Below are 26,398 nucleotides of genomic sequence, written 5' to 3'. Positions count from 1 at the left end.
TGCTAAGAAATGTGCTTTATTTTAAATTTTTCACAATCATTAAAGATTTTGTTGAACATTAAGAATTTTTTTTTAATTTGATTGATCAAAATTCTATATTGAATTGATTTTGGCCATTTCAGTTCAACCCCCTCAAGTCCTCACCTGCCACATGACCCCAAGGTAACCCTCTGCAGCAGCAGCAGCTGTGACTGGTAAGCATCACCCTGCCAGCTCTCCCACCTGGCCCTGGGGGTTATCAGCAGCATAGGAGCAGGGGGGGATGCACTGGATCCCTACCTTGGGCCAGTTCAATTTGTGAGCTCCACCAGTTTTACATCATCAGAGAAACCAGTCCCAGCACAGGGATCCAGTCACTCACCTACTCTAAACGAAGAATCAGATCATTTATCGTTCAATCATCTATTTCAATGACTGATTGTTTAAATTTAATATTTTAGATTCTTACAGAAAATAAAATAAAAAGATCAGATAAAATGGTGATTAAAATCACAGTCAATTTGCAATGCTTTCATTGAAAGTACCGAAGTAATCTGATTTAAAAAGACGTTAAGAATCAAAGCCTATTTTTCAGAAATGTCAATAATATTTCAATGCAACTTGTCCACTGACCTGTGACTCAGCGGGTCATTTGTGAGTGAGTCAATCTCACAAACCTAAGACTGGCCACAGTTACTAATGGTGAAACACCACCAATGTCCAAAGTTAGGTCAGAAATTAATTTGGTCCCAGACCCCCAGCTGTGTACTCAGTGCAAATAACCAGGCAGCAATTGCTGTCCCGGGTTTTCAAAACATTGGAGACATTTGGAAACAAACTGTTGCCTTCCTATTTCCAAAACATGGAGCAATGCACTGAGTCCTACCAACACATCTCCTGAATCATCCCTTCACACATAAACCTGAAGAAATAATCTTCATCCTCCATGAGAGAATTATTCATGAGATGGCAGTGAGGCCCCATCCTTTACACCCTGCCAGAAGCACCCGGCCATGCCGCCTTTCCCTCAACCAGATTCTGATACACTCACTCACATTGGGCTGCACATAAATAATCCAGTTGCCTCCACCCTGTTCCCAGGGCTGCTCTCCAAAACGAGGTAGGGTATCAGAAGCCAGAGCAGCAAAGCTCTCCAGCTCTCATGGGGGGACAGGCATGTCCCAAAGATGCTCGATGCTTACAGGTTGTCCAGTTAACAACCACCTATGACAGAAGGACTTTGGGAGAGTTGGATTTGTACCTGCAGAAGGTGGGGAAAGCTCTTCAAAGGAAATAATGAATGGATGTTGTGACACTGACCAATATTTCTAAAAATAAAATTAAACCAGAAGGTCCCACACAGTGTGAGCAGCCACATGGCTTTTCCTCCTGTGCATACTCTGACGATTCCAGTGCCCCAGTCCTAAGTGAGTGAGTCCTTCCCCGGGGGTGGCTTTGTTCATATTTTATTTAGTGCACTTAAAGTGACATTTTCTACAGCTGTCACAAGTGAGGTGGCATTTTCTGCATGGATGTTGGCCCAAGCAGGGAAGGTCCCCAGCTGGAAGATGCTCTTGGCCCATGTGTTCATAGCCAAGCTAAGAAGCAGAACTCCCATAAGATTCATGAGCAACCCAGTTCTTGCCTACAAAAGAAATACAAAGACAACTGTTGAGTTTAGACTGGACATCTACAGCATGGGAAGCATGAAGCTATTTGAATGTAAACATAATAAAAATGGAAGGTTTAATTGCTGTTAATATTAGCAACATCTTAAGCAGGCTTTAAGCCACAAAGGCCATTCTGCAGATGCTTACCAAGCTTTGATCCATCAAAAACACTAACATCTGTTTAGCCTCAGGAATGTGAGCAGGAACTGGGACTAAGCCTAATTTTACTCATAAGCTTTATTTCCCTGTGCTGGGCAACTTTTCTTATGTCCAGAAGCCTATGGAAGTTGAGCTGCTGAGACTACAGGAACAGGAGCAGGGTCTGGGAGATGCTGAGCACATTCAAGACCACTTTTGTCACCATTTGGAGCCATGGCGGCTCTAAATTTCACAGGGCCAAACTTCATACAAGCATCTTCCATATTCCTCTGCTTTCAAACACTGAGAACACTCTCTTCTGCCTGACTACTATATCTTCTCACTTTACTACATACTGACCTATTAACAATCCAGAAAATCCCTTTTTTAAACACTCACGCTGACTGTTTTCAGCATTTCCTGTATGTAAAAGAACTTACCATATCCTTGACCATCAAATGTCCAGAAGAAAATGCAATTGAGTTGGGAGGTGTTGAGACTGGCAGCATGAATGCATAGGAGCATCCTATAGTTCCTGGTATCATTAAATAGAGGGGATTTACTTTCAGACGAATGGCCTGGAAAACCAGAAAGAAACAGAAATTGCACTTTGGGGGTTCAGAGTCACAAACAGATGAATCAGAGAATGCAAGAAGCCCGTGCATCACAGGGAGCCCTGTCCCACACTCTGAGATAAATAATCACGTATCTTGCCAACAAAGTCTGAAGGATTTTTATCCTTCAGTGTCCACAATATGCTACAGGCACTTGCTTTGTTACTCCCAAGGATTTTGAATTCCTTGAAACCCAGGAGCAGAACTACGCAGTGTCTGGTTCAGCACAGACCCAACACAAATCTGCCCACCCAAGGGGCAGGGCAAGGCAGGGGGCAGAGGAGCAGCTGGTCTTGCCATGGGAGGACCTTACCAGCTCTGCCAAGACAGGCAGAAAGATGATGATAGTGGCAGTGTTGCTGGCAAACTCCGTGAACAAGGCGATGACAACCGTGATGAGGATGACAGCCACAGGTGGTGGTACCCCCTCCAGGGGATGCAAACGGCCTCCTATCCACACAGACAAACCAGACTCCTGAAGAAGGGGACAGCAAAAATGAGAGGGGTCCTCCTGCATCCCTGCAGGGGAACTGATCTTCTCCTAGAACTGCAAGTTACACACACAACTCTCACAACCACCTCTGTGCAGTGTCCTTGGGGTGTCTAACAGCAAGTAGTTTGCAAGGAGTTGTAACCTCCTTATTTATCTGCTGCATATTGTTGTCACTTGGAGTTGAGAAACGTCCTTTGAGTGTAGGGACTCCACTGATACAAATTTCCCAGAGCCAAATGAGAAGCCCAAGTGACACCTTGATAAAATCCAACCCTGTTGGGCAGGATGACTGCCACATTTATCTATGGTGGGCCTCACCTCACAGCCCTTGGCCATGGCAAAGCCTCCTCCAAGAAGCAGGATGATGTTCCAGGGCACAGTCTCTTGGGCCTTTCTCCAAGTCAGCAAGGGCTGTGTCTCTGTGTTTGGTGCTAGACAAAGAGAAAAGCCCCATGTCACACCCACACAAAGAGGAGCATCAGTCATCACCTGACAGAATAACACCATGAACCTGACAGCAGTGCTGGGGTTCACTAACCATGAGTTGCTGCTAAAATATACATATGGAGTCTCTTAAGTTAGACAATTAAAAGATCATTTAGAATAGCATCAGATCTTAAAATGAAAGGAAGACAAATTCTAGCATTAAAGTTTACTTTGAGGCTTTCTCGAGGGAACACTAAATATCAGGTTAATTTTCTCTCTATAACACAAACATTGTCTTCAACAGATGGAAGGAGGACATTTTCTGCCATTTGTATTACAAAGATGTTATTAATTTTCCACTTGTTGTTCAACAGCCAGTGAGTTTTATAGCAAAGCTCATCTCCCCTAAAGGCCATCTCTTAATACATGATGAACTGAGCTCTGTCATATGGAAGGATGCACTAATGGGACTGTAATTTTCTCTTGAGCAAGGGCACATATTTTATCCACAGGAGGCCTGATTAAACATCTTGCTGTGTATGGACAACACAACAAATGTGCATGACTCAGAGCAGCCGGTAGTTTGTTCCCACAGACCCCAGGCAATGCTCCATCATCCGCAAAGGGCTTTTATCAACGGCTTATGAAGAGGCTTATGAATTAAAATTTTTATCTTACTGCTACTCAAGAGGACAGACCAAAGACCTCAAAAGGCTCCTAGTACCAAAACCTGCTGGAGAGTTTGGGCATTAGGAGTTTAAATTCTAAATCATTCTAGGAACTGAGGAAGGACACTTATTTCTGAGTACAGTGAGCTCAGCTCTGCCCTCTCAGAGGTTCAGGCTCCTCTCAAAGAACAGGAGCTTTTGAGGAGTCAGCCACCAAACCTCTGTTCCACAATCAGCTCTGCTACAGTCAATCAACACTGATTTCAGATTGCTTCACTCTGCCATGGCATCATCCCTGACAGCTACATGAGCAACTGAGTCATTCCTGCCATCAGCAGCAGGGCAGTGACTGCTAAACCTTTCCTGGTACTTCAGAAAAAAAGCCTCTGTAGGATCAAATGGCACCTTCAAGCCACACTGCTCCAGACAGCCGGTGCAGCTGCTGCAGACTGGTGCAGGTCCAAGGGGGGATAATCTTGGCTCTTGCTCCATGCCTGCCCTGCCAGCACACAGACAAGCACAGAGTCTCTCCCCAGAGGGGTCTCCTACTCACCTTTCAAGTCAAACCACCACCTGAGGGAAGGTTTTTGTGAAGGGAAGAAGAACAGTATAATCACAATGGTGATTCCTGTAACCGCATCAGAGATAAACCTGTCCAAAAGCAGCAGAAACACATGTAAGAAGCACAAGCCTGTAGAATTACAAAGTTTATGAGAACAGGGATTTAGCAAAGAAGATTACATGTTTCCATCAGGTTTGAACAATGCTTGTTGTTCACAGTTCTTTCCTTTTTTAAGTCCATGTTGAGCTATATTTCTACAATAGTCTGTGAAACCCCCAAAAAGCTGCCCTGTGAAAGTAAAAAACAAGATCTAATTGCCACCACACTGATGCTCTGGCTGTTCTGATTGCAGAGTTGTGAGGACAAGTTTCTTCAGTTCACTGCAGGGAGGAAGAGAGGCAGAGCCCCAACCATCTTATTTATATGAACTCTGTGCAAAATGCTCAAACTCTCAGGCTCTGTCTAGTAGAGAGCTTAAGCACGTGTTTGATTTTAAGGAGCTGTTAAATGATAAGGAAAAAGTCCATAACTACTTTGTTATATTAAGGAATCATTTATTAAACTAGGGATTTATTTGAAAAAAACCCCAAAACTATGAAGGTCTCTTCTGTTAAGAAACAGCAACACCTTCTCTGAGCTTTAGCATTCCCCAGGTGCTGTATCGCTTCATCTTCCCAAAGTATGGATATCCCACGGGACACAGACTTGCCAAACAGACAGGATAGCACTCAGGGTCAGCTCTTGCCATATCTTCAGTCTCTAGACCTACAGTGAAATCACTGGATTGCATAAAGAATTTAGTATTTCACTGTAAATGCATCTACAAACAGTGTTCTCAACATTAAACCCTAGGGATGGCCTCAGGTAGACACATCCCAACTTTTCACTGACTTCCTGTACCTCCTCTGGGAGACAGAAAAAATAAAGTTAGCTCTGCTACTTGATGCTCAGTTTAATTTATTCCAGGAAACCTGAGTAATATTGTTAAGCAGTACAATCACAAACCCAGGAATCTCAACTTGGAAATGCTTTTGAAAAGTGGAACAGTGGAATGAAAATAAAGTCTTACCCTGGTGCAAACAAGCTTGCCCAACCTGGAATGAATTTGGGATCCCTGGAGAACAGCATGATTGCAAACATGCAGAAGAAGAAGAAAATGGCCTGTTCTGCAAACCTGAAATGAAAAGAAATGAGGTTAAAATGCTGATGTGCCAAAGGGGTGGATCCAAGCTAGGACAAGTATCCAGCTCCCACTGAAGCAGGTTGGGGGAGAAGGGAGGCTGGTTTTCTAAAATCCACCACAGTGAAACACTGGAATAGATTGTAAATCTATTTGCAAATACTGATGTTTGCCAGCATTTATGTCTTACTGGAAGACATTAAGGAGAGGCAAGATGGAGATCAGGAATACCCAGATGTCACAACAGTTGGATGCAAGTTTGACCCTGTGGGTGTGGCTGAGAGGAAGGACCAAGTAGCTTCTCATGGTCATTGCTCTTACCCTCCAGGGTGTCAGTCAGGGATGGTGTCGCAGCAGCCCAAGCAACACAAAAGGATGACTGAGGTTCAAATCATGTGTGAGAGAGCAGGAACAAACTTCTCTAGGGTCAGAATCTAAACAGTATCCCTTAGACACGACAAGCAGCAGGATAAATGGCAGTGTCATTTACTAAGTATCTACTGGAGTCAAGGTTTAACCAAGACAATGCCTCAAAACGCTATTTAAAACCTCTCTGAGCACAAGGAGGGGCATATCTGCCATTGGAAAGAGGCAGCCTGTGCTGATTTTTAGTTATGGGACTGCTAATCAAATTGGTAGAGCTCAGCTTAATGGATTTTCCCACTCCTAGATCTCAAAGTGGGACTTTGATTCTTTCAGAGACATTTTGCAGGCTGCTCGATAATGTACTGAACAGAACAAATAAACCAATTTCTTTCATTTACAGCACAGGCACAGAAAATCATCTTTGAAGAACCACTTCATGTTCCACACAACAGCAATAATTACATGTCGATAGCACGACACAAACCTCGCTGAATCTTCTCAGTGTTGCCCTGAGTATGAAAATATTGTTTTACAGATGGGGAAACACAAACTATTTAAGGATAAAACCTACAGTTTCACTAGCCCTGGCTGCCCAGAATGTCAGTAGATGGTTAGACATATCCAGGGGTTGATTAGTAGAGATACACAGCTTTTCCTGCTTTCCCTCTGTTTTTGTGTTTCTCGTAAGTACAAAACTCATGCTTCTTTCTGCTGGTGCATTTCTCCAAAATATGATCCTCATCATTGCAATTTGCACCAGCTTTTTCTTTCTTCACCTGACTAACAGCTGAAGGAATTATTCAGAAAAAATAATGTATTCCATGACATGGATCTGACTTCTTTCCATATATTTTCTTTGAGCTTTAAGATTTCTGAAAATATATCCACAATCCATATGATTTATATCCATCTTATGATTGTCTTTTCAGCAAATGCCTCTGGCTTTATAGGACAGGTATGCATAAACCTTTGAAATTCAGACTGTGTTGGTTAGTACCTAAAGCACAGAACTGGGTTTATTCCTGGAGTAGAAAAATCACAAGCAGTAATTAAACAACCCAGCATGAATTCCCTCTATAATAAGAATGTTGTTCCTGAGAAGATTTGAGTGCAAGCTGCTATTTGCAATTATTTGTGTTAGCGAAGGTGGAGAGGCTGGAACATGCAAAAAGCAAACTGCAGCATGATACAAACAAGCTGAGTGGAAATACAGGTATAATTTTCTTCTAAAAAAACATTCTCCCCAGTCATCCACTCTTAAGACAGGATATTTCCAAACTCTTATGATTTCTTTCTCATTTCCATCCCAACTTTACAACTCACTTTGTTGGACCCAGTTTCTGATAGTCCTCCTTTATCACTTCCTTGGCTCGGGCTTCTGCATCCACTCTTATATTTGACTTTTTTGTTTTCCAGCCCCTGCCAAGAAACACGGTTACATGTTTACATGCCTCTGACATATGTGGCACACAGTAAATGCTGCATTTGCTACTGCAGCACATTCATGACTCGATGTGCTTCTCCAGTGCCTGCTCTGCAAGGTTCAAAGAGTTGCACATCTCTGGCAGCTCAGTTTGTGTTATCTTCAGATTATAAAGACTAACAATGAAGGGCTCTGGTGAGATAAAGGCAATCAGGTCCTATTTTGTATATATTTTGTCTATGCATCCATACAAAGGAAACCCTGCAGAGGTGAGGACGTTTACTCTCATTTATATTCTGAACTGTTTCCTCCAGCATGGGCTGTGATTGCCAAATGAAAGTCCCAATATTCTTTGTCTCTAGCAGTTATCTACATGGGCAGAACTACTAGGAATAGGTTGACACAGAAAATTAATATGTCCCTTCATTTCTCAAGTCACTTGTCATTTCCTGGGTGATCCCAGAATGCTGCTGAGGATCAATAAAAATGTGAGGAATTTCTAAGTGGCCAGGAATGTTAATGTGCTCCTGGCTAAGCCTCTTAGCTTGACTGCACTGACTGCACACTCTGTTTGCTCCTTTGTAGCATGTGCATATGAATTATATATTCATATAGTCTAGTACTGTGTCTCCCACCAGATCCCATGACACTGAACCTGATTTCTAACTCTACCTGTGACCTTGATTAAACCTACAAACCCAATTTTCTGCATCAGATGCATCTGCCCATCCCCATGGTGCCTGCCCTTCCTTAATTCATTTACTGCTTCAAAGGGATATCGTGGCTGGATCTTCTATTTGGATGAATGGTTGATCATTCAGAAGCTCCTGCACCTCAAGCAGCTATACCTGCTGCTTCAGTGTCTTGTTTTTTTGGGGGGTGTTATTAACAGCAGCCTCAGCTCAGCCAGCCCATATCTCAGCCTTTTAATGCCTTTTGGATTCAAGCAAAGCTGAGCTGCTGCTCCACTCGCCCAGACTGTGACAGAGACAAGGCACCAGGGACTTGCCCACAGAGAAAGACCCGCCACTATCCCCGAGTTGTTACAGCCAAAGCATCCCAACAGGCTCCTGTGGAGCCTTGGCTGTACTTGTGGAGCTTTGCAGTGTCTCTTCCACGTGCCTGGCCACTGGGGAATACTGGTATCTGCGCTGGCCCAGCTATCCCAATACAGCCGGGCTTTGTGCTGACAGGGACGAGCCAAGCAAAACACGAAGCATCACGTTCTCCAAGCACAAGAACAACTTGGCATTTCACCAGGGGCTTTGGCCTCTTCCCTCACCTGAGGGTCTGGGGCTGTGCCAGTTGGATGCTGGGACAATGCCCCAACCCTCACCGTAGGACATGGGAATTCAGGCTCCACACTCCACAAGCCCTGGGCATGTGATGCAGAGCACAGCAGGTCTCAGCAGTGCAAGCCAGCCAAGCATCCCATGGCAGCACGCAGAGCCTCCTGAAAAGCCCCACCAGCAAGTTAAGGAGTGGCCTTTGGCGTCTTCTGGATTAAAACTTTCCCACTGATTTCTTTCCTACGTCTGAGACAGTGTAAATATTTGGACACCTGTTCTCTTCTCCTTTCCCCACTCCCACCCATTTGCATCTTGAACTCAAAATAAGAATTAAAGACTTCTAAATATTACAAATTTTGTATGGTCTCCAGAGGAAGCAAGACTCTGACTTTGTTACTGGCACACGTGGGAGTGTGGAGGGGGGAAAAAGGGCTCTACATGATCAGCATGGCAATGCTGCAATTGCTTTAAGTCGTGTACACTAGGGGTTGCACATATCCAGCAAAGATTTACCAGAATAACATGTTATTCTCAGTTACAGATTAACACATTGTTGTAAAATTAAGCCCTGTTGTGAAGTAATCTGTTCCAAACCCAAGTTTCTGCCCCAGGAACAAATTCTGGCTCTTGTATTTTCTAAGAGATTTTTGCTTCTTATTCCAGGGGAACCAAGATTTCATCCTGGCCTTCAAAGCTAGATCCTGCTTTTCCTTCTGTCAATGAAAGTGTGCCACTGACCTCCACAAGCCCAGGTCAGGCAGTAAAACAACCTTTAAAAATTGTATGTGTTTAACTCAATGAATATAATACATACTCTGTACATATATGTATTTCAGTTGGATAAAGTATATGTAACTATGAGATATCTTGAAAACCTTCCAATTGTATATCAACTTTTTAAAAATAGATGACTTATAGGATGAGCATGCTGGAGTTAGTTATGAACACCCCCCACCTTCCAGGAGACAATCCTGGATGATGTTAGTATATTTAGGATGAGAATCATGATGAACATGTATTTTACAATGCCAATATAACTACACTACATATATGTACAGTGAATATCAACATACCTCAGGTTAATTCCTCCATACAGGATGGAGATCCATAGCCATCCCATGAGAAGAAAAATCAGCATTAAAGGAAATGCAAACATAAACCAAGAACCAAAGTTCACCACATCACATTCTGGAAAATAACTAAGCAAATGGGAAAAATCAAGTTAATGCAAGAAGGGAAAGCAACCTTTCCATTCACGGGTAAGCAAACATCTGAAATCATCAGCGAAATATCCCACAAACCTGCCACTGTGCATTTATGTGGGCGATAGGAGATTTGGGAGCATTGTGTTGGACAACCCCTCAGGATACCCTGCCACCCCCATCTCACTCAGCCCAGCTGTGCAAGCCTGCAAGGGAAGATCTGGAAATCTCTCTAGATGGCCAATGCTTTCATACTCCTGAAGACCCAGGTTTAAACCCTGCTACAATGACTGCTGGAGATTCTGAACATAGTTCTCACAGGGATGCTTCATGTGCCCAGGAGAGGCTGTAAGCACTACTTACAGAGGCCAGCAAAGTTAAGAACTATCTGTAGGCACTTAGGCTGGCACAAATCTCTGCTCCTATGCACATAGGAGGAATCTCTTACGACTAAGGAAACAAGCCAGAACTATCAGGTTCATTATTTTTCTTTCTACCATACAGCAGTAGCTATAATTGCTCACAAAACGGTACACAGCCTGCTTCATCAGAACAGTTACCAGGTTAATTGTAAGCATAGAGTCAAGTCCCATTAAGTTCAATAGGATTAAGAGCATCAGTGAGGTGAGGCACATATGCTCCAGTTTGGCTGACAGCCTGCCTGGCTGCACTGGAAATCTGCTTATTACAGCTAAGGCTGCTGCAACCACTCTCTGCCTTCATTTCCCAAAATGTTCTGGAACAGCAGGAATTTTCTGAACCATCTCTCAGCATAGAAAAGAATTTCCTACAGGGATGAAGAACATGTCTCTGTCTTCCAGCATGTACAGAGCTCCCCAGGACAGCCTCACATACCTCTTCAGCTGTCCCAGAAGGATGAGGTTTGGTGCAGTTCCTGTAAGCGTTGCTGTACCTCCAATGCTGGCTGCATAGGGGATTGAGATGAGGAAACCTTTCCATATATTTGTTTTGTATTCCTCCTCTTTCTTTAAGTCTGAGAGAGCATCGCTGGAAATCTCCTTCTCCTCCGACAGATCTTTGCTTTAAAATAGTCCAAAAGAGAATCCGGTGAAAGCCCTGGTTTAAATACAGTGCAACCACTTCAGAGCCTTGACAGAAGGAAAATTCCCAGTTTTCAGAAATCCAAGCTACACTGTCCTCAAGGACACCTTAGCAGCTCAGTGCTGCAGAGGGGTCTGCTCAGTGAACCACCACGTGGGACCGGCAGCCTTGCAGAGGACAGAGCACCCTCAGCACCCATCCATAGGAGCTGAGGGTGCATGAGCTTTGCCCAGCCCCTCAGCAGCTTCTAACCCTGAACATGAAGTCCACAGGACTGCTAAAAGGAAAAACACCTAAAATTTGATAGCACTAAGAAGAAAGAAACATCTGTCCCCATGTTCTTGAAAAGAGGCTTTCTTCTCATCCTTGTTACCAAAGCAGGACCATCACCAGTGTGTAAATTCTGGGGGAGGTTTACATCATCAACTTCACACATTTGATGTTCCTGAGAAAACCAAGGCACAAATCCCCAGCAAGAGACACCTCTGGCTATGATTTCAGAGTAGCTGAAAAAAATCTGTGCTATAATTTGGACATGCAGAGGGATGCTGGACACACAGAGAAGGGTTTCTATCATCAGGCTGCTCGTGAGTGGGATGTTCAGTATAATCAAAACATTGCAATGATTGAATTTCAAATTCCTAAAACTTGGTCTAGCTCAGGGGATAATTCTCTCTCAACTCTCTAATACAAACTTTATAATTAACTTACTCCTCAGTACTTGCCAGAAACTGCATCTCAGTTGGTACAGTGTAAAGTTTATTCTGCTGTAAAGATGCTGAAAAAGAAAGATGAGGACTTTAAAACAGTTCAAAGCATCTAGAAAATTCTCCTTGAACCAACAGAGGGACAGAGGAAACAACTACCATTTTAGAGGATGGGCTGTGCAAATGAAGGATGAGCTCACACCAAGGCAATTGGGTCAGAAGCACCTGGCAGGGATGAATGAGCCTTTCTCCTCCTGTCACCACTCTGGCCCCACCACAGCACCAGCTTCCCCTTCAACACCCACAGGCACTTGGTCCCTTTACTACTTTGGTCACTCGTCAGGCTTTAGGATCTTCTATCGCAGTCAGGAGTTCCAGGACACCCCTTATCAAGTCATGGGTTTGAGGTGTTCTTTTTGAGGGGAGGATTAACCATAAATCATTCTTAGGAAGAAGCACTATTGGGCCTGATGTGTCTGTAAGGCAGGTTCCCCAGGGTACAACAGGAGCACTTCCTGTCACTGAGCTTCATTCCCATAGGATGAGAATTACCCCCTGCAGACATCCAGTGCAGTCACCATAAAGCTGTGACAAGCAAGACAAAAATGAGACACATTTGGGGATTAGGTTTTGTACCAGGTCCTCCAAAAGCTGCCCTGGCAGCAAGGACCATTCCAAGCCCATCGTCCCCTCCATGAATGACAGACCATGGAGGCTGAGCAACCTGTCCCTGACACAAGTTTAGGGCCATCCTGGGGGGACTCTGTTGCGTACCCAGTTTCCAGGGACCCTCCTGCATACTTCACATGGGCTCTGCCTCACTGCTTTCCTCATCACCAAACCCTGGGAACACAAGCAGGACTCAGCAGCCCTTGAGGAAAGGGATATTTTGGCCAGTATGACCAATGCTCTCTGGCAATAAACTAGGAGTTGCACACCACTCAACCACAAATACACATTGGAGAACTCAGAAATCAAAAGCTGGAAATGCAATACAATTATTCTTTGTTACCAAACCTTACATTAAGGCTCATGGCATTGGTAGTCATGGCTTGACCACCTGAATTTGGGAGGTGTGCTATCAAATGCCATTTTCTGTGTTCCTCTCAGGACTAGAGCACTTCTGAGTTTTATCCATCTTCAGCCCAAGTGGCCCTTCCCCATCACTGCTGGCTCTGCTGCCTTTCCTTGCACACTCTGTGTGTTTTGGGTCCAGAGGTCTGTGCCCCTGCACGTCCCTGGGCTCTGCAGACCACTACCCGCAGAGCCAAATTTCTCATACTGCCACCCCAGAAGTCCCCAAATTTCCTTGCACCCCTTCTCAGCCTGAAACATCATCCTCTTCTACTCCATATGCCCTAGAGACCTAAAGCAGGGCAATGGAGAGCAGCCAGTGGTCAAAGTCTCTGGACTCACTCGTGTGTGAGCTGAAGACACCGAGCTCCTTCCAGCTCAGTGAACCAAGGATTTTTGCAGTGTCATGTTTTACACATTGTTAATTTACTGAATTGGAGTTAATTGGCTCGGGTACACAACTGCTGAGCTTTCACCCCAACCTTGCCACAGTGGAGGGATGTAGTGAGAAGGATGAACATTAACCCGTGGTTGACTGATGATCCCCCAGTGCATTTAGCCCAAGGCCTCTTACACTGCTCTCCCCACAAGCCTAGTCCTGGCTCTGAAAAGGCATATTTCATTCTACTTCAACATTTTTCAGTTTGTTTTTTTTCCCCTTGCTAAGTCCAAATTCCCATCCCATTTGGCCAGGACCATGTGTGAGTTATTTCTCAAGGAAGGCTTGCAAAGGTAACCATGCAAAGAAAAGCCAAGCATACTGCAAAGCTTTTCCTAGGAAACTTGTAAAAACTAATTGAAAATTAATACAAGTCTGTAAGTCAGAAGAGGCCAAAGATAACTGAGGTTGGACCTGGCTGTATACACCTCTCACAGAGCAGAATGGGGATTCTGTGGCAATTTCACCAAACTATCTCATATACCTTAGTGGCAGAAATAGTCTTCCTGATAATTTAGGTTTAATGACATATTTATTGTTTCTAAAAAGTTGAAAAGGCCTGAGAAGGAATATTTCCACCCACTAAGGGGTGCAGGCAGCAGTGCTGTGGCTGTACCCTGCCAGCACAGGCTGGGGTCAGGCAGCACTGTCAAAAAATGTACATTTCCCACCTGCCCCTATAAAGACATTATTTCCAGATCTGTGAAAGTTACATCTGAAGCACAGACTGCAGTTTATGTTGAATTTGCAGAAGATATTCTCTAGGAAGGAGAAAAAAAAAGTTGGAAATATTTTCTTGTGATTTTTACCTGCAGATATTTAAGGTGCTCAGAGAAATGAAATATTGCCAGTGATGAGTTAGTGGGCAGAAGCAGGAGAGAGGTCAGGCTCACTAGCACAGCAGTTTCCATCTTGTCAAACACTATCACTGAAGAAGTCAGAGAGAATTGCAGGGAATCTAAAACCCACCTCAAAAGGGAAAATTACAGAAGTTGAAAAAAGCCTATTTGTGTTCAATTTATTACTCTGCTTCAATCAAAGAGAACCAGCTGTGACTTCAGTCACCCAAGCCCACTAACTGGTCTCTGGCATCAGTAGCCACTAGTGTCAAATGAACAAAATGTTACACTCAATTTTAGCTGTACATGGCAAGCAAGCATGTTCTGATTGGTAACATGCACCTTGATAGGTGATTGAAAGCTTGAGATTCTCTCATCAGGAAAAAAATGGGATCACATGATCAGAGATCACTCTAATTCTTGCACTGTGTCTGTAAGCAAAGCCCTACACAAAGCTGGTTTCATACCCTTGTTGAAATTTCTTTAGAAAATCAAATGCTTTTGCATGATGTATGTTCTTTATTACATTTTTAACTATTACTTTTAGCCACCCAAGTACTTTTGAGTCTCGTGGACTCTACTACAGTGTTATGAAACCAAGTCAGTTTGAAAACTGACCTTATCATATGCCATTGTACAAGTTTTCTTTGACATACAGCCCCCTTCACAAATAAATGTCTTTTTTGGAATGTAGATTCGCTTAGATTATCAAAACTTAGTATAACTATGAAACAAGTATACCTTTTCTCAAATGCTTGTTCCTTGCATTCAGCAAGGTTTCATCAGGTCTGTGAAAAAAAACTAACTTCAACAGCCCTGACAGGAACCCCCAGCATACAACTCACCTGCATCCCTCCCCTCCTTAGATTTGTCCCTTTTGACAGATTTCAGGATTAGGGTTTTCTTCAAGGAACTCAGCTTTGCTCATCCATTCAGAAAGACTACAGGAAAGGATGAGTCTACCTTAGGGGACTAAAGTTGCATTTTCATGTTGTACATTTCACAGGTAACTCCTCCTTCACTGGTATTTATGACTTTTGAAAGTCTCTACCTTAAAAAAAAATCATCACGCCATCACATGAAATTTGTAAAGCATCACTTTATTTATTCTTCTACCTGTGTGACTATCCCTTTGTCTTTTCTGGCTTCTCTCACCACTGCAAGTGTTGTGAGTCAAGAATGTTGATTCTGTGCTTGACAGTGTCTAGGACAAGGGGGGGATCTTCCTTTCATGTGTTCCCAAACTCTACTGTATTTACAGTCAAACTGCACAGCTAAATAATTTCAGAAGTTGGGGTCAAGAAGGTTAAAAGCAGACTGACAAAACACAATGCTTGTACAGAATAGGAAATTATAGCAAGAAAGTAAGTGGAGTTGATTATAATAGATGTGAAACAGACCAAAATTCATAAAGTAAATGTGACAGCAACCTGGAGTGCAAATATCCCATGATTGCTAGATGTTAATGATGAATGAATAATTATAACTTTATTAGAGTGTGCACTGTTTAGTCTTCTTCTGGGGACTCATTTATCTGCCTTAGGACTCAGTGGGAACCAAAGAGCCACTGCTTTTTAAATCACAGAGGCAGGTGAATTACTAATTAGTGCCAGAAGGAGAAGCTGTGACTACTGCTCCAGCTATCAGCAACAGCTGCCAAGGGGACTTGAGGACTTCATTTCTGGTTTGCTGTTTCTCATCATTGCTTTCCAGAAGCCCAAACTTCTGGTAAATGAGAGGGCTGGGGGAAGCCCTTACCTGACCACATACCCTTGACCCAGCCTGTCCATGACCTGCTCAGGGACAACACCAAACAGTAGCTAACAGTTATTTAACCTGCCAACCTTTTCTTGGGTCCTTGCTTTCTTCTCCAGCTAAGGCTCCAGTGTCATGGGGGAACAAACAGGAAAACAAGAGAAGAATGCACTTGTCCCAAGGATATCACAGACCTGTGTGCCACAGGGAGGAACTCAGCCTGTCCCTGCACCATCCTACAGCACTCATCATCTGCCCTATCTACAGCCCCCCTTGGCTCCAGCTATCCTGACATTGGTGCATCCCTACAAATCCCACCACCACTGTGCCACAGAGCTGGACTTTAACCTGTGCCGGGGCAGATTTATGGAGCACGCTGACTGGGCATCACTTCTTGGTTTTCCAGGCAACTCATAAGAATTGCCTCTGCACAACATAAGGACAGGGCAGGATAAAAGTGACTTTTATGCCAATGCATTAAAGTGGGACCAGCACTGAGATTGAGCACTGCAAGCTAAGGAACATGGTTCTTGTGCCAGCGAAGTCGACAAAATGGGGCATATTTGATGGCAGCAGGGCAGACCTCAGCTGGCTTTATACTATTGCCCTGTCTCAATTACCTTGGTTTTCTTCATTTCCCCTGTTCATATCCTTAGAAGTGTCTTTCTCCCCAAAGAGGCTTTTTAAAATTGCATTTGCAATTGGAAGCATCATAGCAGTGGAGGCAGTATTACTTAACCACATGGACAGGAAAGACGTTGTCAACATCATCCCTAAAATAAGTCTGGAAGAGAGAAAAAACAAAAAGCTGAATATCTTCAGTTTGGCAAGTTCTCCGACATATTACAGTACAGGAGGAAAAGTTCACGTGCAGGGATAACAAAACCAATAGCAAAAAGAACTTCTGTGACTATTCTGTAACTGGACAGAGCACAAACATGGAGCTGAACCGACTGATTCTCTCTGTGCTCCTGAGCAAAGCAAACAGCTGAACAAACTCAACAAGCTGGAGAAAAGTGGGTATGGACACCCCCAGTGAGGGAGACACTTGCAGCAAGGACCACTAGCTTCCCCAGCATCTGCAGCTCATGTCCCCCATGGAGATCCCCCACTCCTATAGTCACCTGGCTGGCTGGACTCCCACCAACATGAGCACCCGGAGCGCAATCCTGCGGTGTAAATTCCATTCCTCAATGGCTGAGGCCATGATTAAGCCACTGAGGAAGAGGAAATTGGTGTCTAAAAAGTACTGTGGGCAAACTTTGTTAGATGGGAGGATCCCCAGGAAGGGAAAGAGGACGATGGGCAGGAGAGCTGTCACAGCCAAGGGCAGTGCCTCTGTGCACCAGTACAGGGCCATCAGCAGGATCACATAGAGACATCTTCCTTCCTGCAAAAGGAGGAGAGGAAAAGTGAGATATGGCATTAGAGTCACTTGGAGACACTTTGACAAGCAAAATGCACCAGTTACTCCCTCAAGAATACAGCATTTCTCCCAAATAATTTCCATCAAATACATCTTCCCCACTACGTTGTGTAGGGGTTCAAGACTTGCACTGATTCCCTGAGACCACAAGAAAACCCAAATCCTCCTTGATTGCCTGAGCTTCCCCCATGCAGCAGGGTGGCAGTGCACAGGGGCAAGGAACCTCTGGGGAGCCATGCTGAATTAGGGTGTTAATCCTCAGCAGGCACTGCTGGTAACATCCCTAGGGTGTCCAAGTGTCTGACCCATTTAATGTTTGTGCTTTCTCTCCACCTTCCACAGACGGTGCTCTGCGAGGCTATGGAAAAACAGCCGTGGGAGATGTATGTTCCCCACACTTGCAATAGGAAGCACACAGAAAGGTTTCTTTTCATGGATCAGAGCCTCCCAAGAGATCTGTGAGAAAACATTCCATGGCAACCCATCCCAGGCCCTACGGAAATCAGTAAATCAAGTGCCCTGGTGTCACTCCGCTTCCTGCGGGCAGGGAGCTCACCCTTGCCCAGCACTGCCCCAGCCCTGGCCAAGGCTGGCAGAAAACCAGTGCCCCCAGGCCTCAGCATGAACCCATCCATCCTCCCAGGAGGCACAAACTAGACCAAAGCCGTTTGTCACGACAGTCATGGCCAACATAATGAGCGATGGAAGGAAGTCAGGAGAGCAGCCCCAAGCCCAGGAGGAGAGAGCCCCGGGGGGAGCCCAGCACAGAGCTGGGCTCGGTCACTGCAGGGCTGAACAGGGATATTGTCAGTGACCATGTGGCACAGTGCCCTCAGCACTATCAATAACAGCCAAGAATCATTTGGAAGCCACAGAACTATTTGTTTTATCACATTTTCAGCTTGTTGAGGAGGTTGAATTGCTACTCAAAGGCACCTCTGTCCCTCTGCTGGGACCTTCCTCCCCTGAACCAGGTCTGGATTTGATGGGCTTCTGTGAGGGAGATGATGGCTCTGCTCCCTGCCATGGCTGGGAACAGCATGGGCTGGGACTGTGGGGAGATGAGTTTTGGGGATAACGTGGTCTCAGCTGCTGTGTCTGAGGGTGCAGCACAGCCTGACCACCTGTGAACAATTCACTGCCGGCCTGGGCTGAATGGGGTCAAAACCAATATGGATTTATCCTTCAATGTATCTGCAGTGAGGCTTTGAAAAGTGGCCAAAATGACAGAATTTCTGATTTGCTTTTAGCACTTGGGCTTTGCATCTATAAGTGGTTCTGCTAGTACTGCTCCAGCACTTCAGTGCATGAACACTGCAGAAATGAGTGCAACAATTTTTTTCTCCATACATTAATTATAGTGGTGCCAATGCTTCATATGAAGTTCCCAAGATCTGGATTTAAAGACCACTTTCAGATCTAATTTTAGACCCCAGTAAAATGACATATGAGATAGTGTGAAGTAAAATCCTCAGGCTCCCAGCTCAGCCCTGGCAGCTTCACTTCCCTTAAAGCAGCAGGACCAGAGTAGCAAACCTGGCAGTGTTAAACTTTGCAAAAATAAAGAATCATGTTTTAAAGTGTTTGCATGCTGGATTAGTGATTCAGTCCTGTGGCAGCTGATAATTTCTCTTTACTCTGGTTCTTTTTATATACCAAAGAAAAAGCTTTGCTCTCATAAAGCCATTTTCCATTTGATCTCTAAGGTATGTATAACTTTTTTTCTCCCACTGGCAAAATATTCTTCAGTTGACTTCAAGGAAAGTTGTAAGAAAGTAAATTTTAAAATAAAGACACTTTAATCCTTACAGGAGTAGAGCAACTGAAAATATTTAACAATGCCTTGATACAAGAGCCTATTAGTGAAGGCTTTAATTGACAATATGAAATAGATGAAGTACAATTTAGAAAACTAATTATAAGTAATGGATATTTATTCTCCAGTGTATGGAAAATGTTCTGGAAAACACTGCAATGAAACAGCATGAATCTAATAACTCATCTTCACTGCAAGATCAAAAGCCAAGGGATAAAACCAAAACAGGGCAGAAAGAACTGCTATGAGGAGGATTTCCCTGAATTTCTGAAACCTGTATAGATCATCAGCAAACTACATGAAGAAAGCTGCAGTGTTGTTTATCAAATTTATTCTACCCCCAAAAAGGACAAATTGCATCTATAATAAACACTTTTTAAATTTAAAATAGGACCATCACTGAACAAAAAAGGAAGAAGGCCACTTCAGAATAACTTTGATTTGGACCAAGCACTCCCAAAAACAAAAACCAAAACAAAACAGCAACAACAACAAAAAAGTAAAGCCATTAATAAAATTGAATCAAACTCTATATGAAATTGAAAGTTTTTTGGTTTCAAGATATTTTGCAAATGTTAATTAATGCCCCCAGTTCCCAGTATGTTTGTTTAGTACACAGAAAATAAATACTAACAAATGTGAGGAGAATGGTCCCTTAGGAATTTGGCCATGGCTGCCCCCAGATGAGCTGAGTTGCATCCGCTGCTGTGTGTGGCACCATAACTACCACACAATATTTATCCTTCAATCCCTCAGCTGCATCCTTGTCAGATTCCTTCTACTTCTCTCACCTCCCTGCAGCTTTGTATTTATTTTTTTCAATAGTTAGTTTATCAAAGTTTAGGGGGGGGAATGGTGACATATATGAACTTTAAAATAGGTCTTGTGATTGGGTTAATTTTATAACCATTTAATGATTTCCAGGGAAGTGCTGATGGCTCTGGACTGCAGCAGCTCTTCTTCCTGTTGCTCAAGAGCCTTGGAACTGACCTATGCCCCTCCAGACACAGATCCAGTCTTTGCTACACTGAAAGCACTGGGGATTTTCCACACTGGGGGACCTGCTGAGCTATGGCAGAGGAAGCCAAGCCACGAGGTAGTCTACTGTGGGCAGGAGAGCTGGAGGTTTTGGGGAGGGCAGATGAGGTGCCCAGGAAAAGCAGGTTCTGGCAGGGAATGTAGGTCAGATAAGGCAAGCTGGCTTACCCAGGCGTAGCACCAAGACATGCATGAACCACCAGTCATCATTACCAGCCATCAGGATCTTGAGCTGGACCTTGTTCTCTATCAGACCCAGTGCCCACAGCTTCCCCACCAGGCAGACTCAGCCCTCAAAGCAGCCCTGCCTTGGCACTACCAAGCTTCGTTTTTTCTCCATCAACCTCTGAATGCTACATGGTCATTGCAGCCTCAACACACCCACACAGGCTGCCCCACCACCCTATGACCAGACAAAAAAGTGGCAAAGAAAACACTCCTCCTTGATCCCAATACTAAGAGATATCTTGGCTGAATTTGAGCTTTTCAAGCTCTTCCCTCCCACTTCTATCATAGAGGAACATTCTACCTGCAATGTACAGAACTTCTTGGTGCAAAAAGTGCTGAATGTTCTCATGTCACAGCTGTGACTGTGCTAGTGGCCCCTTCACTCACACTGCCTGTTCTCCAGAGAGATGGATATGTGAATCTGATTTCTGCTAGCCTAGCTCCTGTAAGCATTATGTAATCTGGACCTAGCCCAAGCCCTGTTTACCAGCCTTCCTGCCAGTGGAGTCATTTTGCTCCCACTGGCTATTTCCAGAGTGGCTAGAAAGGGGCCAGTAACTTAAGGGCACAAGCGACAAGAGCTTCCAGGAATATATTTTGCTCTGCTAAAATGACATAAAGTTTAATAAACACTTTTATTTAAATTTCTTGAAGTATTTCATAGCTGGCATTAAGAAAAAAAAAGGAATTTTCTCTATTTTAAAATGAGACAGATGAAGGTCAGATAAAATGGGCAAAATGAGTGTGTGGCAAAAAGCCCCTGCCTCAGCAAATAGCAGCCTGGTAGACTGTCACTACTCTTGCTCAACTTTCACATGTCCCACACAGACAAATATCACATTAACCCTCTTGGCTGTGGGTAGCCAGCCCTGTAGCTGTGATCATTGAGTACAACCACTGCAGATGCATGCAGGAGTCAGGCATGTTTTCTGTGGTCCTTAGCATCCAATTAATACTGATTCTAGTCTACTTCCCTTTCCCCCACCCAATTATTGCTGTTTTCACATCCTCCCTGAGCTGGCTTGCTCTTCTCCAGGCTTGCCCTCTCTCCAAATTGAAGCTCACAGTGCATGTGGTAAAGCATAGTCACCCTACTTTCAGCTATCACCCCTCTTTCCCCACTGAAGTTTTCCCTCTCAGATTTTTGTTGAGACCATTGCTTACAGTTTTCTGAAACTGGCCTTTCTAAATCACAAAGCACATACATAGTTGAGATAGACTTTGCCTATGAAAAGCATAATTGGGCTACAATCACTTATTTCTCCTGCCAGGCTGCTCTCTAGACTGCTCCCTGCCTGTCTGTGCCCCTGCTGTGCTCTCCAGTCCAGGATCCAGTTCCACTCTACCCCACAGGACACCCCTCTCCCAGACCATAACCCCACTTGCCTCCATCTCCATCACCCCTCTCTCCACAAAGCTGCCCTTCAGAGTCTTTGCTTTCCAGTGCAAGTAATGTAATTTTTCTTCTGGGAAGATCTTAAAGTCTCCTTGTTCGAACCAGGAGGACTCATCACATTCAAGTTAATTTTAAATTGCTCTACGGCCACCAAGGAAGTCAAGTCTGTTCTCTGAAGGCACTGGGCCCTATTTGCCTGCTCAGAGCTCCTTTTAGCAGATTTGGCTGCCTCAGCTGTTACCAAGCCAAGAGGCTGTAGACATTCAGTTCATTAGAAGCTGTTGGAACAAGCTCTTTGCACAGCTCATTAAAAGTGCCCCCCATGCCCCTTCCAGCAGAACAGTTCCTCCAGCCCCTCCTGCCCTGCTCCAGCTCTTTGCAATCATTCACAGCCACTCACGGGACAAATATTCAACCATTTCAGCAGCAACCAGAGCAGGAGATGACACATAGACCCTTGTGCAGAGAACTGGTTCCTACGGCTCCACACAGAGCATTTCCTTCTGCTTCTTGTGATGCACATAAGCCACTGCTCCAGCCATGGTTTGCGGAGCACCCCCTCAGGTCTTGGCAAACCCACAAAGCAGGATTTTAATTTCTCTACATAAGAGAAAGGAGGTTGCAGACAAAAGCATTTATGCATGTCTCCCTGTCCACAACTGCAACCTACAAAGGGCATCAAATAAAAACAAGGGCAATTAACATCACATCAGCACCAGTGCCAGACCAGTCGCTGTCCCTCTGCAAAGGGACTCACACAGAGATTTGGAGAACAACCACTCCAGGGTGACAGCTGGCAAGAGCTTTAATCACAGCTTGCAGATGTGAATGCTGGAGTCCATCAGTATTAAGCATGGCCAGACTTGATGTATCATCTTCCTCAAAAGGATTTTTCTACAAGGAGGTCACCCAGGTGGTGCAGGTTTCACTAGAAGACCCACTACACCCACAACACAGCAAGGACATACCAATGCAAGAAGCCACATGCTATTTGTGGTTCTCTGTTATATCAGCTTAAAGTCAAGATTTATCAGTCTCCAGATCCAAGCAAAACACTGCTCTTGAAGGCAAAGCTCAGGTGGCTTTTTATGGTGGCAATACCTTGGGAGATTAAAATTGCTGAGCATCCCAGTGGGAAAAAGGTAAATGGTGACATGATGTGGGAACATATTTTAGCAACCCCAGAGCAGGAAAGTACTGCAGAGGTGCCTGTTAGACACTTTCTCACAAGGGAAATCTCATCCTGACACCAGCAAGGGCTGAGCCTCACTGCTTCTCATCTCCTATCAGTTTGTTAAACTCTGCAAGGCAGCACACTGACCATCCCAGCAGGAATACAGAGTTCTCCCCCATCCAACTCTCCCATGTTTCAGATGAGCAAGCACTTAGCAGCATCATGGTTGTTACAGTGACTGCACTTCACCCAGGAGCTCCTCCTGCCCCAGCCTGCTTTCCCTGGATGTCCTGCCTGGAACAGACTCCTCGTAACACCAGCAGCAGCAGCCCAGTCAGTTGAATTCATGCTGAACACCTGCAGCAGCCCCTGTGACCTGGCTGCCCAAGGGAGCACAAGGCTGGACTTGAGTCCTGCGTTAGGACAAGCGCCTGACTGGCGCGGTGCAGCTGAGGGCATGCGACTCCCATCACGCACCAGGGTAACGTCCACACTCTACCAGCCCTGATCCCCTGCCTGCTGACCCATCGCCTCTGCCTTCCCCTTGGTATTTTCACACTGTGGTTAGAAGCATAACCTGCTCTTTCCTCTTCCTCAGCCCCTCTCAGCTCAGGCTGTGGAGGGAGGGTCAAGCAAGCTCCAGACGTCAGAACTTAATCCCCTGTTGATGCAACAGCAAGTTTCCTTTCTTGCTGAGCAAGTGAGAGAGTTTAGTGTTGAAACTGTGGATGAATCATTGACCCCTGAATATGAACAGATACAATTGTGTACAGGAGCTCACAGTTACAGGTTCACCCCTACTCCAAACTCCAGGAGAGGTTGTGGAAGTTGCATTTGGGTTTGCTTGAAATGTTGCACTGGTTTGCCATCCATGGGAGCATTGGAGTTTTGATGGGAACCAGCATAGGTACCAGACAGCTTCACTGCTACCACCTGTAATGCTTTTAGTGCCCATGGAAAATAAAGTATAGACTGCCAAGGTGAGTGGCAGAGCAGCCAGATCTGCCAGGGTCTCCTTCCTCACGGCAGCTGCCCCACTGCTTCACCACCCCCTCAACTGCAAACATTTCCAGTTCTCCAATACCATTTTTTCTTTAATAAAACAGCATTGATCTGACTGGACAGTGCATGAGGTTCTCCCTGGATCCCACTCCAGTGTATTACCAGCTCACTGCACGAGTGCAGCAGGTGGGAACAGCACCATTACACCAGCAGGGGCATTTTCTTCTGTACATGTGGAGAAACCCCTTTCATGAACACCCAAATCTTTAAACAGCCTGTGTGGCATTGTATACTTCTACCAGTACACAGAGCATTTGACTGAGGGCCTTCCCACAGTGCCAGGTTCATCTGTGGTTTATTCTCACAATGAACCGCTGTACGGTCCAGACATGAGCTTGCACTGAATGTACAGTGCTTCTCACCCTCTAAGCATATCTTACAATTTTACAAGTGCCAAAGTCAAGCAAAATACTACTGAATAAACTTGAAGTCCTTTATTCTGTTACTGTAATGAACTTAGAAATGTAATTATCCACTTACAAATCTGCAAAGTGATTAAGTACCTGTTGTGCAATGTACTTTCTGCTTTTTGAGGCAGACATTTAATATAGTCCTATTCAGAACTCGGCCAATAATGTAAAATAGAAATAAAAAGGGAGATTAAATCCAAAGAAATTTCTCTTTTAATATATGGTGTCATTAAATAAAGCAATGGTCATTCTATATTATTTTTTTCATTTTGGAGGTTTATTTCGTATATCCAATGAAAAGGTTTCAGCTGACAAGCACTTTAACAACTCAGTGCCAGCTTTGTGTCCTTACAGCACCTGAACTATTCTATAATCACTAAATACTGATCAGTACTTATGTTCTGATGTAAACAAAGTCATTCTCAAATGGATCTGAGTCAGAATGTAAGAGTGAAATCCTGCCCACGCTGAAGTCAATGGCACAAAACTCCTCAGTGACTTCACTGTCCCGTGGACTTCCACACAAGGCTCAGAGGCTCCTGGTGCACAAGAGCTGTGTATGTGGGACAGCTGCAAAAATCCTCCAGCTTCCAAAGTTTTGCAACAGATTGCTTAATGTGCAGCCTAGCACACATACTAAAGTACAACCATTAAGAGAAGAACAGTTTTTTGGTGTCTACAAAATACCACAAGTATCTTACAAAGACTTTTCAGATATGGTACCAAAGATATCCCCCAAGAGTCACCCACAGGAGTGTAGATGGCACTTGTGGTTCCCTGGCATTCCCCAGCCCTGCAGCACGAACAGACAATCCAGCTCTGCAGGTCCCTCTCCCCCTGCCCACACCACTACCTGCTGCCGTTCCCATCGCTAAGGGGATGGGACAGCAATGCCAGGCAGTCTCAGAGCACTGGGCACTTACCTTCTACCCCAACTCTGCAAATCCTCGCTGGGTGATGCTGGCCATGGACCTGCCTTGCCTCAGTTTCCCCAGATGCCATTTGGGCACTACCAATAAAAACTACAAGAAGGCACCTTGGTACCAGCAAGCAATACTAATTAGTGCCACTTAGCTTGAGCTGATGCTGAACCTTAAGTTCTTTCCACCTCCCAATGTCTTTATAAGTAACAAACAGTTCACACTCTCTATCCCTTCTTTCCCCTAAAAAACTGAAGAAACCCCAGGATGCCCCTCGCCCCGCATTCGCGCTCTAAGGTGGTGCGGAAGGGTGAGGAGCTGTGGCAAAGCTCATGCTTTGTGATCCCCTCTCCACGGTCAAACCCCGGCCGGCAGGAGGGTGACCCTTCCGAAAGCCAAATACTGCTGCAGCTGAGGCAGGAGGTGGCACAGAACACCCAGACTGTGTCGTCGGTCCGTATCCCCAGGGCTGAGTTCCACAGGGTATAACGCTGCTTCATACACTTGGTCCGCGTCCCGAGTCTGTGTCCCCAGTTTGTGCTCCTGGTCTGTGGACCCGTTCGGTGCCCCTCAGTGTCCCTGGTCAGTGCATCCCACTCGGTGCCCCCTGCTCGCCTCGCAGCAGGTGTCCCCAGCCCGCAGTGCCCACCCACGCCCCGCGGCCGCTGCGCTCCATCCTCGCCGCCGCTCCGTGCCCTCCCTCCCCGCAGGTGTCCCGCGCGTACCTTGGCGGGCAGGCTGAGCAGGATGGGCACCAGAGCCAGCGGCGCGCAGAGCAGCACCACGAACCGCCGCACGCTCCACGCCTTCTTCACCAGCGCTCCCAGCGCCGCCATCCCGAGCCCATCACAGCGCCCGCCGCCAAGCACCCGCTTTATCCCCCGGGAACGGCCGGGGCGGGGCCCCCTCCCGGTGGGAGGGAGCCCCCAAGCCCTTCCCCGCACCGCCTCGCCCACCGGGAGGGGTCCCGCACTGCTCCATTGCAGTTCACCTCACTATACCGGCCCGCAACCCGACATCCCCCCTTTATACGGTCCTTATT

The 26,398-nt window shown here is 45.2% G+C and overlaps 1 protein-coding gene across 1 annotated transcript; it reads right to left on the bottom strand.

Moving 5' to 3' along the window:
- SLC13A3 (solute carrier family 13 member 3) lies at nt 1–26,223 on the bottom strand. The gene is made up of 13 exons (XM_071572532.1): nt 26,082–26,223; nt 17,011–17,276; nt 16,507–16,670; nt 11,784–11,850; nt 10,866–11,051; nt 9,882–10,007; nt 7,420–7,515; nt 5,620–5,724; nt 4,542–4,639; nt 3,213–3,325; nt 2,715–2,876; nt 2,228–2,365; nt 1–1,624 (listed from the first exon to the last, which is right to left on the bottom strand). The coding sequence occupies exons 1-13, from the start codon at nt 26,190–26,192 to the stop codon at nt 1,439–1,441; spliced, it is 1,818 nt and encodes a 605-aa protein (XP_071428633.1). The 5' UTR covers nt 26,193–26,223; the 3' UTR covers nt 1–1,438.
- Nucleotides 26,224–26,398: the final 175 nt, after the last annotated feature.

This window comes from Pithys albifrons, chromosome 18 (genome assembly GCF_047495875.1).
Source record: "Pithys albifrons albifrons isolate INPA30051 chromosome 18, PitAlb_v1, whole genome shotgun sequence".
NCBI classification, from domain to species: Eukaryota; Metazoa; Chordata; class Aves; order Passeriformes; family Thamnophilidae; genus Pithys; species Pithys albifrons.
Note: the sequence above shows the minus strand (reverse complement) of the source record. Positions and strands in the feature narration are given on the sequence as shown.